General features: G+C 47.5%; 1 protein-coding gene across 3 annotated transcripts in view; it reads left to right on the forward strand.

The window, feature by feature from the left end:
• The first annotated feature begins 5,872 nt into the window (after positions 1–5,872).
• MTARC2 (mitochondrial amidoxime reducing component 2) overlaps positions 5,873–12,425 on the forward strand; it is a 37,345-nt gene continuing 30,792 nt past the window's right edge. The window contains exons 1-2 of one of the 3 annotated variants that reach the window (XM_033196957.1): positions 5,873–6,335; positions 12,129–12,302. In XM_033196957.1, coding sequence (XP_033052848.1) covers positions 6,064–6,335; positions 12,129–12,302 — 446 coding nt within the window. In that variant the 5' untranslated portion in view covers positions 5,873–6,063. The remainder of the gene's footprint in view (positions 6,336–12,128; positions 12,303–12,425) is intronic. The other 2 variants (XM_033196959.1, XM_033196958.1) reach the window with 2 other exon arrangements.

The raw sequence follows: 12,425 nt of genomic DNA on the forward strand, positions 1-12,425 counted from the left end.
AGCCCAGTCTTGGAACCAAGGACCCCAAGAGCCCACTTGGTGTGCTACTCCACTGTGGCCACGCTGGTACCTAAGCTGCAAGACAAAATCCTATTTACTCTTCCCTTTGCTTGAAAGAGTCTCCTCTGGCCGGGTGCAGTGGCTCAAGCCTGTAATCCTAGCACTTTAGGAGGCCGAGAAGGGCGGATCACGAGGTCAGGAGATCGAGACCATCCTGGCTAACGTGGTGAAACCCCGTCTCTACTAAAAAAATACAAAAAACTAGCCGGGCGAGGTGGCGGGCGCCTGTAGTCCCAGCTACTTGGGAGGCTGAGGCAGGAGAATGGCATAAACCCAGGAGGCAGAGCTTGCAGTGAGCTGAGATCACACCACTGCACTCCAGCCTGGGCAACAGAGCCAGACTCCATCTCAAAAAACAGAAAAGAAAGAGTCTCCCCTTGTAGCCACCACTGCTGGGAATGTGCTGGGTCACATCTGAAACCAGCATGTTTCAGAGTCTCACCCAAGCTGAGACTTGGTCCTTAGTGCCTTATTTAGTTCATTTGGTGAGGTCATATTTTCCTGGATGGTCTTGATGCTTTTGGGTGTTTGTCAGCATCTGGGCATTGAAGAATTAGGTATTTATTGTAGTCTTCACAGTCTGGGCTTGTTTGTACCCTTCCTTCTTGGGAAAGCTTTCGAGGTATTCAAAGGGACTTGGGTGTTGTAATCTAGGTTTACAACCTGGTATATGCTGTGTAGTATATCCGCAGCATATACCACCTGGGTACCGCTGCTGATTATTCAGGGTTCTAGGGCTCTTTAGTCAGCAGGTGATGAATTCTGCCAGGACTGAATCCTTCCCTTCAAGGCAGCAGGTTCCCTTCTGCCCTACAGTATGTTTGGAAATGTCATCTAGGACGTAGGGCCTGGAATGGGGGCTTCATACCTCTGCCTGGTGTCCTATTCTCCTGTAACTGAGCTGGTATCCAAGTAGCAAGACAAAGTCCTCTTTACTCTCCTTTTCCACTCAAGTAAGAAGCCTCTTTCAGAGCTGTGATCTGTGCTGCCTGGGGTTGGGAGAAAGGTGGGTCAAGAACTCCCTTAGATGCGCTGGCTGGTGTCTCACTAGGTTGCATGGCCCCCGAGTCCACTGGATCTGAGCCCAGCACAGCACCAGGACTTGCTTGCAAGTTGCAGTCTTTGTGACTTTCACTGCCTTTTGAGTTTATTTAGTACCCTAGAGCCCGTTAGCCTGGGGAAGCAAGGCTTGCTGAAACTCAAGTTGTGACTGCTGGGATGGGTGATTTCCCTCTGGTTAGGGCTGTTCTAAGTGCTCCTTCCATGGGTGTCAGCCGAGTTCTGCCTGTATTGCTTTCTGCTATGATAGGAAAGCACTGAGTTCCAATGCAAAGTTCTCCCTCCCACAATTGCTGTGCTCTCCCTCCCCCAAGAGCACAGATTCTGTCTTGGCCACTGCTGGGAGATTGGGGAGGGTGGTATTGGCAATTCAAGACTATCTTTCCTACCCTCTTCAGTGCCTCTTTCAGTGATATGAAGTTAAAATCAGGTACTTTGATTGCTCACCTGATTTTTGTTCTTATGAAGGTACTTTGTAATATAGATAGTCGTTAAATTGGTGTCCCTGCATGGAGGATGATCAGTGGAGACCTCTAATCAGCCATCTTGCTCTGTCCCTACCACTCGGTTTATGCGTTGAAGGGAAAGTAGGTGAGAGATCCAATGCCATCTTCCTTTCAAAGCTGAATGTACTGACTATCAAGCTTGAGTTTGTAATCTGGTGCTTTGAACCCTGGTCATGTGGCTGGATTTTCATAGTCACTCAGGCACTTTGACTTCCTAGCCATAGTTCTTCTTCCACTAATGTATATGCTTAATATCCATTCAAACTCCTGAGTTTAAGTGGCTCTTCTGCCTCAGTGTCCAGAGTAGCTAGTATTATAAGCATGCACTACCATGCCTGACTCGTTCTCTCTTTTGTTTTGTTTTAATTTTTTGTAGAAACAGGGTCTCATTGTGTTGCCCAGGCTGGTCTTGAACTCCTGGGCTCAAGTGATCTTCCTGCCTCAGTTGCCTAAAACACTAGGATTATAGGTGTGTGCCACTGAGCCTGGCCTAAGGGGACCTTTGATTAATGTTTGGCCTGCATCAAACTAGGATGTAAGTGAGAAATAAACTTTTATTTTGTTAGAGCATTGAGATGTTGAGGTTGTTACAATATTTTAGCTTAGCCCAAGTCATGAGATTTTTTTATATGAGTTGAAGGTTGACTATCCTCACAGCCTGATAATCTGATGTGCTCATCTCCCCAGGAAAGACAAACTGCTGCATGACCCTAATGAACACTTCCATTGGCTGCTGGGTACTCACCTTCCTGAAGAAGGCCTGGCTGGGCAAGGCAATATTTGGGTTTTAGGCTTCTTTTTTTCTCTGGTTTCTTGGTTTATATTTTAATTGACAGAATTTTCTTTATCTATATCAGTGCCTCTAGGCAGACAATGATGTCTTATTCACTAGAAAGAGAGATTCTACCTAAGCAGAAGTTGCCAAAATATGACAAACTAGGGAAAAAAGTTATGACTCAGGAAGGCATGGTTAAAGGGCAATTTTCTTAATTTGCAAAAGGATCTTATAAATTAACCAAAAAAATAGATAAGGTGATTCAAATCAGAAGGGAAAAAAAGATATGCAAATAGCCAATTAGACTAATGAATCCTCAATCTTTGATACGGTTTGGATCTGTGTCCCCACCCAAATCTCATGTTCAATTGTAACCCTCAGTGTTGGAGTTGAGGCCTGGTGGGAGGTGATTGGATCATGGGGGTGGTTTCTCATGGTTTAATACCACTCCCCTTGGTGCTGTCATCCTGAGAGTGAGTTCTCGTGAGATCTGGCTGTTTAAAAGCATGTGGAACCTCTCCCTCTCTTTGGGTCCTGCTCCTACCACGTAAGACATCCACTGCTGCTTTGTCTTCCACTATGAGTAAAAGCTCCCTGAGGTCTCCCGGAAGCAGATGCCGCCATTCTTCCTATACAGCCTGCAGAACCATGAGCCAATTAAAGCTTTTTTCTTTATAAATGACCCAGTTTCGAGTGTTTCATTATAGCAGTACGAGAATGGACTAATACAGCCTCTCATCACCCCTCACTAATTCTACAAATGAAGATGCTGGGCTGCAAATGCACACATTATGGATAAGGAATTTCCCTGCTCCCCTGAAGGCACCCCCAACCCCAGCATTGGTGAATCTGCAAACAGGGCAGGCTATGATAGGTAATGGCTGGTGAAGACAGCGAAGACTTGGCAGCACTCACCATGGCAAAGTTCCTCACTTGCTATCTATCCCCATCATTTTGCGCATGAGGAGGTGGAAGCATGGAAAGGTCAAGTTACCCATGTGTCTAGGTAACTATTTCCTCTTTGATGTCCCACAGATACCTCCCACTCACTGTCTACAACAGGCTCATCATCTTTTTTCCCAGACTATCTTTTTCTCTTGAATTCTTAATCTCTGAGAATGGTACTCCCACCCCACCCCAGACTTTTATGCCACAGAGCTGGGAGGCCCTGTGGGGCTCTTCCTCTCTCTCTGACTCTGTGTTCTGTCATCACTATCTCTTGTTAATTCTGTCCCCTGACCATCTCTCCTAACCACATGTCTATCTCCAGCCCCACTGTTATTTTGCCTTGATTTGGAATTACGTCAGCCTGAACTAGGGCATTTGCAACTCATTTTACCATCTGTGGGGTTATTCTTTCTCAGAGCAGCCAGAGTGGCCTTCCTAGCACCCAAGTCTAATCATGCCAGACTGCTCTTCAGAATTCTGAGGTGTCTCCACATTAAGTAGAGATAAGATGCATGTTGATCTGACTTCTGCCCACCTGTCCTGCCTCAGCTTCCGCCACCTGCTGCATGTACAGGTACATCCTAATACAGCTGGATTGCTGGTGGTTGCCCAAACATGCCACACTGTCTTGTTCCTTCCATTTTTTTCTAGGCTATTGCACATGCTGCTCCTTTTACCCAGAATCCTCTCCTCTACCCATCTCCAAGCCCCTCCTCATGTTCAAGTCTCAGCTCCAAAGTTCTCTGCTCTGAAAACAGCACTGTCCTGAGACTCAGCTGCTCTTTTGCCTCTGCTTCCTCTGTATCTTGACCTTGCTTCTCCTCTGCCATTATCCTCTAGACTTGCAGGGGGAGGTATCAGTCTTCCAGGGAGTCAGTGAACTGGATGGAGGGGCAGCTTCTTCTAAACTTTAAATCCCCAGTGCCAATCTAGGACAAAGCCTGGTGAATGATCAATACCTATGTGGTGAAAGAAACAGACGATTAATCAATAAGACATTTGCCCTGTCTGGGAGCTCACATACGGCGAGGAGATGGCTTTGTAAGCCCCTCACTTTGACAGCAGGCTTGTGGGCAGCGAGGACTCTGACCCTCCTCAGGAGTTGAGAGAGGCAAAGGGGGTCAGCTCCAAGTGTACACACATTGCATTCAACACACTATGCTTGAAAAACAAATCTGTAAGTCTCAGCTGCCAAGCATGATGTAAATGTATGGGGATTGAGGGACTAATTCTGCTGGCCTGAGGCTTTTCCCTGGGTGGGGAGAGATTCAGGCCCTTTTTGTCTTTCACTTTTCACAAGGAACAGCCGAAGGGAGCCTGGCTCCTCTGGTTCTCCATCCCTCCCAGAGTCTCTTCCCACACTCCAGAGGGGACCCCTTTCCCAGGGGGTGGCCAGCCCAGATTTGGTAGGTGGCCCACTGGTTGGCCTCCTTAAACTTTCCTAGAACTGTGCCACAGCTTAAGGGACAAACTTTTGAAAAACAAAAACAACCACAAAAAACTTGAAAGACTTCAAAACTTAATTTGTCTAAGAAAATCCACTGTTAACCCAACAGCTTGCTTGAATGGAGTTGTTAAAGATCAATAAAAGCCGGACATTAGTTAAAACATGAAAACAGATTTTACTCAGTAACTACTTACAGTAGGAGAAAAAGCTGCTCATTCTCATTTGCACAGAGGAGACTGGGTGTTTTAAAGGGTGAAGGAGAGAGTAGGGCAGGGGAAGCTAGCAGGGGCTCAAGTGAAAAATCACGAAGGGGTGGTCAGTATCAATGACCAGGCAGCTGTGCCTGGAGCTGGCAGTTATGAAGCTGGGATTCTATCATCCCACAGAGACTGGGAGACAGAGGCCTATCCTCCCCATGATTGCATTTCAAAGCAATGGCTTTCAGCTCCTTGAGAAAGACACTTCTGAGGTGTAGGCGATACATACACATCTCAAAACAACAGAGAAAGGATTCACAGTTGTAAGCCCTTTTAAGAAAATATCCTAAAAAAGGGAGGTCAGAGGCCTTACCATCGGGTGTTGGCTAGAATAAACGGAAAATTCTCCTGGCTCCCTTGAGCTTTCTCGGGAAGACATTTTACTGGGGTCGAGGTTAGGGGGCAGCGGGAGAGTGGAGGACCTTCAGTCATACTCCTATAAGCCACGCTAGAGTTCCTCGTCTTTGAGTGCAGAGGTTTAGACTGTGTTTGTGTGCAGAAAGTACTGCAGTTCTCACAGCGACCTGCCAGAAAAAGTCTTTCCCAAATGTTTGTAAATCCTCCGTTCTGCAACCCGCCTTCACGTTCTGCGGTGATCTTGTCGTGCGAGAAAACGCGCAGTATTAGCAGAGAAGGGGGTGGCAGAGTGCTGACGCTAAAGGTCACGCTGCACGGATAACTGTCGTGGTGTAGGGGCGGGGAAGAGGGAGGAGAAACTGACCACCCTGGAGCTCGCTTGCTTTGGACGTCGTCGTTCCCACGGCTCCCAGGGTACCCCAGTCGCTCTCTTCCTGTCCTCCCCCATTACCGCGCAGGCTTTGTCACCACACTAAGGCATTCCCGCTCTCCGCGGAACCGCTCTGCCATCTCGGCGGTGAAAGGGTGAGAGGGCCGGTGTTTGGGTCAACTTTGACTCCTCCCACCCGCCCGGATCCTTCAGGGCCTCCTCGTCCTCCAGGGCTCCGGTCGCTGCCGCTCTGTGCGCAGGTTCGCGCCCGCCCTCATTCTGCCATGGGCACCTCCAGTTCCTCCGCGCTGGCCCGCCTCGGCCTCCCAGCCCAGGCCCGGCCCAGGTGGCTTGGGGTGGCCATGCTGGGACTGGCCGCCGTGGCGCTGGGGGCTGTCGCCTGGCGCCGAGCATGGCCCAGGCGGCGACGGCGGCTGCAGCAGGTGGGCACCGTGGCGAAGCTCTGGATCTACCCGGTGAAATCCTGCAAGGGGGTGCCAGTGAGCGAGGCGGAGTGCACGGCCATGGGACTGCGCAGTGGCAACCTGCGGGACAGGTACGGCCGAGCGCGGGCGCGGGGCAGCGCGGAGCCTGCCTGGGATGAGGAGGAGGAGGCAGGTGGGGCCCGACCTATCTGGGAAGGACTATAGAGGTTTGCCACCTGAGTTTCTGAGCTGACTGTTGAGTCGTTGGTCGTTTAACTGGGAAAGCCAAGTTCATGCCAGATTTATTTTCGGTAAAATATGTAGGGGCAATCCCTTGCCCTTCCCTAGACGAGAGAGTCCTCCTCTGTAACAGGAGGGAGTCTGACCTGTATCTCCAAGCCTCCTTAGCTCTAAAGTTTGTGATTCTATCTTATTATACCAAAGTAGAAAAATAAAGCTATTGGCACTAGAAAGCAGCAAGAAAGAAACCAAGTGTTGTTCAAGGACATTGGCTTAGGCGTGGCTGGGCCTTGTTCCTCACATTTCTCCAATCCTGGGGGTGCCAGGGGGGCCTGATACACTTTGACTAAGGATGAGCAAGTGGCATGGGGACTCTGGGGCAGGGGTCCTTTACTTGCCATTAAGGGAATAGTGTACCCCCTTCTCCCGTAGGCAGAGTTGTTCACAGCCTGGAACTTTGGGACTTTTGGGTCTGACACACAGACATTTCATACTTAGGATTAAGATGCTTTCTTCTTCTTCTTCTTCTTCTTTTTTTTTTGAGACAGAATCTCACTTTGTGGCTCAGGCTGGAGTTCAGTTGCACTATCTCAACTCACTGCAACCTCCACCTCCCAGGTTCAGGCAATTCTGCCTCTGCCTCCCAAGTAGCTGGGATTACAGGTGTACACCACCACACCTGGCTAATATTTGTATTTTTAGTAGAAACAGGGTTTCACCATGTTGACCAGGCTGGTCTCAAACTCCTGACCTCAGGTAATCCACCTGCCTTGGCCTCCTAAAATGCTGGAATTACAGGTGTGAGCTACTGTGCCCAGCCAAGATGCCTTCTTATCTGGCTGAGATGGTTTAGCTGTGGCCCTGTGTCCGAGGGGAGGGAAGTTTGCAAGTTGATCATTCAAGGATTCTTCTAGCAGAGAGCCATCTGCATCCCTGTGTTCACTCCAGCACACACAGATGGACTGTTTTCTGAAGACTGCTGCCTTCTTAAAGAAATGTGGGCTTCCATGGTATTGGAAAACTTCAGTGAGTCTTAGAGAAGTGTTGTGTACACAGACCATATGAATCATGGGAGGATTTTCATTCTCCCACCCCCACCCCAAATTTCTTATCCTGGAGAGCTTTTTTAACTATAATTTCTTGAGATTCCCATCCCAGTACTACTGAAGCAGAATCACCAAGAGTGGGGCCGACTCGTGTAGAATGTTTAAATCTCCCCCTGGTGATTTTGATGCTATAATTAAAGGGTTTTATCCGAGACCATGAAGAAGAAGAGGATGTTTAGAGCTTATTCAAATATGAAGGATAAGAAAGCCTTCCTATTGCTGGAGAGACTTCAGGCTCTGTGGGACTGGACACCTTCCAAAAAACTGGGAGAACCAAGTTCTCACGATGCATGTCCAGAGAAAATTAGTGTTGCAGACTAGGTTGCACTACTTCCTTCCTCACTTGAAGGATTGGTTTCACAGACTGTTTCCAGTTCTAATCTGCATTTTCACCTGAAGAACTGTTTCTTTCCCACTTCTCTTTGTCACTGCTTTGCCCTGACGACTGCAACCATGGAAAGAAAATATGTGTCCTTTGCCTGTGCTTTTTGCTCCCATTGGCATCCTAACATACATACAACTATATTACCTTTCCCTTGTTTTAAACAATAAACGTTTAGGATGGGGTGGGGTGATGTGAAGCCTGGGGTGGAGGGAAAGGCAATGAAATTAATGTTAATTCAGTGGTAAAATGCAGCAGACACTGAGCTAAATCCTGTCGCATAGATTAGCATATTTAAGCCTCATAACAATCTTGTGGGCTAGATATTATTATCACCATGCAAATAAGGAAACAGTGTCAGAAAGAATGAGTATCTCATCCAAGTCCAGAAAATCAGTGTATGCTGTGGGGATTTGAACTCAGGCCTGTGTGAGTACAGTACTTACGTTGTTTGTATGAAACCAGTGCATGATATAAAAGTATAAGGATTGCACTGAGGATCAGGAGACTTGAGATGAACTTTTACAAAGTTTTCTTATTTGCAAAAGAATAAGGTTGAACTTCATGGTCTCTAAAGCCCCATTTTAACTACATTTTATTTATCAAAGGATAATTAACAATTTGAAAGCAGGCTTGCTGGAGAGAACTCTATTCAATGACTGCTCTTCTCTCCACCTGACAATTTAATAACACTACTACAAATGTTCCTGGAATTCAGGGAAAGGCCTCATTTAATGAATTCCATTCTGAGCCTGTGTCTTTGGAACTAACTGCTTGAAGGAACTGGGATTTTCCTCTGGAAGTGCTCTGGGTCTCAAATTTCTGAAGGTATTTTATTCAAAGCTCTTAGTATACTTGTGAACACTTGGCTTGAGCACCCTAAGCATTGAGTGGTTAAAGTCCACCTAGCAGAATGCTAGCATTGGCTGCCTGGTGCAGTTGCTGGGAGGGCGTGCTTGTTCTCCCTGACCTTGGAAATCTCTGCTGTCCTTAGCCATATGTGAGTTGATCAGTTTTTTCTGTCCAAACCCTTACTGAAGCCAGCTTTTTATTTCTTCTGCACAAATGATTAACTGTTGGAGAAAGGAATCCCTTGAGGTTATTATCCAGGATGTTGTTCCCTGCCCAATTCCTGCTGTCTTTCTCATCCCATACTCAGTGGTAGGGTTTCTGCTTTCCCTCACTTTTCAGTCCTTCCTGCTCCCCAGGCCAGTTTGTAATCGAGAAAAGAGATTTTTTTCCCATTGTTTCGGACTCCACTTACTCGTTGCTGTTGGTCAGGGCACTGTAGCTCTTTTGGGGAATCGGGGCTCCAGGCTTCTACACCGATCCCTCTACCACATACTCATGTTTTACCTGTAAATTCAAGGCACTGGCTTTTATGTTGCAGACTAGGTTGGAGTAACTTGGTCATGATGAAATCCATACTCCAGACTTAACTCTTCTTTCAGATCTGGCAGAATAGAACTAGTTATTCTTTCACTGGGCATCATTTTGTGCACAAGAGGTGAAAAATAATATTGCCCAGGTTGACAGGAAAATGAGATGATTGGGGTATGTTACAAATGGCAACCTTTTAACCTGTGATTACTGTCATTGTCCCGACCCAAAATTTGACTCCCGGCAAGTTGCCACTTGCTTTTTCAGTGACAGTGATGGGTGGGAAACCTCTAGCAAGTACTTCCCACTGTTAACCCCAGCAGTTAATGCCTGTGTAATTATACAATAGGCTGGAACCATGGGCCAGGCTGTGAGCCATGGTGAAGGGCAACATTAGTAAGGGATGAATGGGAGATGAGAAGATTCAGCCCATGGAGAAATAATGTCAGAAATAATGTGCAAACAGATTTGCCACTCCTGTTTGAACATGGCTCTGGTTGTGTGCAGATCTCAAAGAGAGTCTTGTCTGGGGATGGGGCATGGTGGAAGTTAAGGGTGAAGGCTTTGGTGAGGTTAACCAAAGAACTGTGCACCAAGGGACAAGGCTGGAGATAGGGAATAGGGCCCAGCCCTATCAGGCATCTAAATCAGAGGATGCCTGCCTATTTCATTGTAGCCCTGTTCTCTGGGCAGACATCCTCTGATTTACAGAACCCAGCCCTAGGCTGAGTGAACCCGAGAACTGTGGGATCTAAAGACATCTTTGACCAGGCAGGATAGCTTGCATCTGTAATCTCAGCACTTTGGGAGGCCAAGGAGGGAGGATTAATTGAGCCAGGAGTTCCAGGCCAGCCAGGAGGTCCAGACCACAGTGGGACCCCATCTCTACAAAAAATAAAAAAAACAGTTGGGCATGGTGATGTGTGCCTGTAGTCTCAGCTACTCAGGAGACTGAGGCAGGAGGATCTCTTGAGCCCAGCAGTTCAAGGCTGCCATGAGCTAAGATCATGCCTCTGCGCTCTAGAGCCTGGGTGATAGAGTGAGACCCTGTCTCCTCTCTTGAAATTAATTAAATATAAATATATATATATATATATGAATAAATAATACACATATGCATTTATACACTTAGAAAGGAAAAGGTGGTCTCCTCAGAGGGGTGGGGACCTGCTGCTACCCAGTGTCGCCAGCTTTTTGGAAAGGGGTAGCCAAGACAGTTACGGGAATGCCTTTACACTGCCACACCATCATCATGCCAGCTAGCAGGGCACAGGCTGCCAGCCATTGTCTTCCGGTGTGGTTGCAGGGAAGGGACAGTTTAGCCAGCACCTGGAAAGGACTCTATTGATGAGGAGGTTGCGGATGCAAGACTATCTGTCAGGGTCAGGACAGGGCAGAGACGGATCTCCCTCTGCTCTGATATCGGATGTCCTCCTGAGGTCTCCTCAGGCTTTCCCTCATGACTCTGGTCATATTTTGGAATGTCTTCCTGGGAGGAGCCACCCCTGCTTCTGGAAGGGGCTGTGCTTTTTATCCTCCTCACATTTGAAAGGCTCTGGCTTTCAGGCACTTTTTACTCACCAGTGCCCACATTTTCCTCACCCGGTTGTCTGCAGATTCTATCTTCTTTCTAAAATAGTGATACTGGGCTGGGCACAGTGGCTCACACCTGTAATCCCAGTACTTTGGGAGGCCGAGGCGGCAGATCACTTGAGGCCAGAAGTTTGAGACCAGCCCAGTCAACATAGCGAAACCCCGTCTCTACTAAAAATACAAAAAAAGCTGGGTGTGGTGGTGCATGCCTGTAATCCCAGCTACCCAAGAGGCTAAGGCAAGAGAATCACACGAACCAAGGAGGTGGAGGTTGCAGTGAGCTAAGATTGTGCCACTGCACTCCAGCCCAGCTGACAGAGTGAGACTCTGTCTCAAAATAAACAAAATGAAACAAAACAACTAAACTAAAGGAACCAAACTGTGATATTGACATTTATTTTTCCTAGGAGTGGAAGATTTTTTCTTTTTGGCAACACAGTGTTTTGTGTGGTGTAGGCCCAACCTATATGCTAGGCTGTAGGTAAAAGTCTAACAAACTGGGCCTGGCCAGCTTTCCCTCACTCTTCAGCTCATCCCGTAGAAATACAAAGTATGAAAACCAAGTCCAGCACAGTGGGCTCTCTAGGAAATAAGTGGGATTCTTATCTAATGTGTACTTCTGTGAGTCTTTGTTCTCTATGTCAGAATGTGTGCATGAAAAGGAAAGGCTGTTTGGGAGGTTTCCTGATGTAGGACCCCCACATGCCACAGCAAGTTAAACAGAGCAGAGGCCGGCCTGGTTCTTCTTGGAGGCAGCAACATTGCAAGACCTATGTCTCAGACTCCAATTCACTTGGCCAGCCTCATCTTGTTCTACAACAAAAGGCCCTGAAAGCTATTTTACTTCTTCCAGGGCCACAGAGACATATATAACAGACCTACAGAAGCTTCTAACCAAAGCAGAGCCCCACACAGGCAGCAGGGTTGCCTAAGCAATGAGGGGAAGGTGTCTGAGCCAGCCTCCTGTTCTCGTTTTTGAAACTGGAGATTGCCGTACATCAGCCAGAAGCTCTCCCAGAACTGTTTCTGCCAAATAAGCTCTTTTTGGGGTCACCAACTTTTAGACTCAAATCATTTGGCCAGACCTGGATAATTGTCTGGAAAATGATGTTAGGTCCCAAGTCAGGGCGGGTGGAGAGTTTTGAGGAAGTAGAAAGCTGGAGGGAAGCTGTTGGGAGGTGGAGGAAGATTTTCTGAGTGTGCCCTGGTTTGTTTCTCTGCAGGTTTTGGCTGGTGATTAAGGAAGATGGACACATGGTCACTGCCCGGCAGGAGCCTCGCCTGGTGCTTGTCTCCATCACTTATGAGAACAACTGCCTGATCTTCAAGGCTCCAGACATGGACCAGCTGGTTTTACCTAGCAAGCAGCCTTCCTCAAACAAACTCCACAACTGCAGGTATTCTGCCTGAGGGCATCTGGGGAACTGCAACAGGCTTGATTTCCCTTCAGGTTCTCGCTCCATTCTGTCTTGCTATAGTTTCTACAGTAGAGGATGACATCGGTAAAGGAAATATTTAAT

This window comes from Trachypithecus francoisi, unplaced genomic scaffold (assembly GCF_009764315.1).
Source record: "Trachypithecus francoisi isolate TF-2019V2 unplaced genomic scaffold, Tfra_2.0 Lachesis_group5, whole genome shotgun sequence".
Taxonomy (NCBI): Eukaryota; Metazoa; Chordata; class Mammalia; order Primates; family Cercopithecidae; genus Trachypithecus; species Trachypithecus francoisi.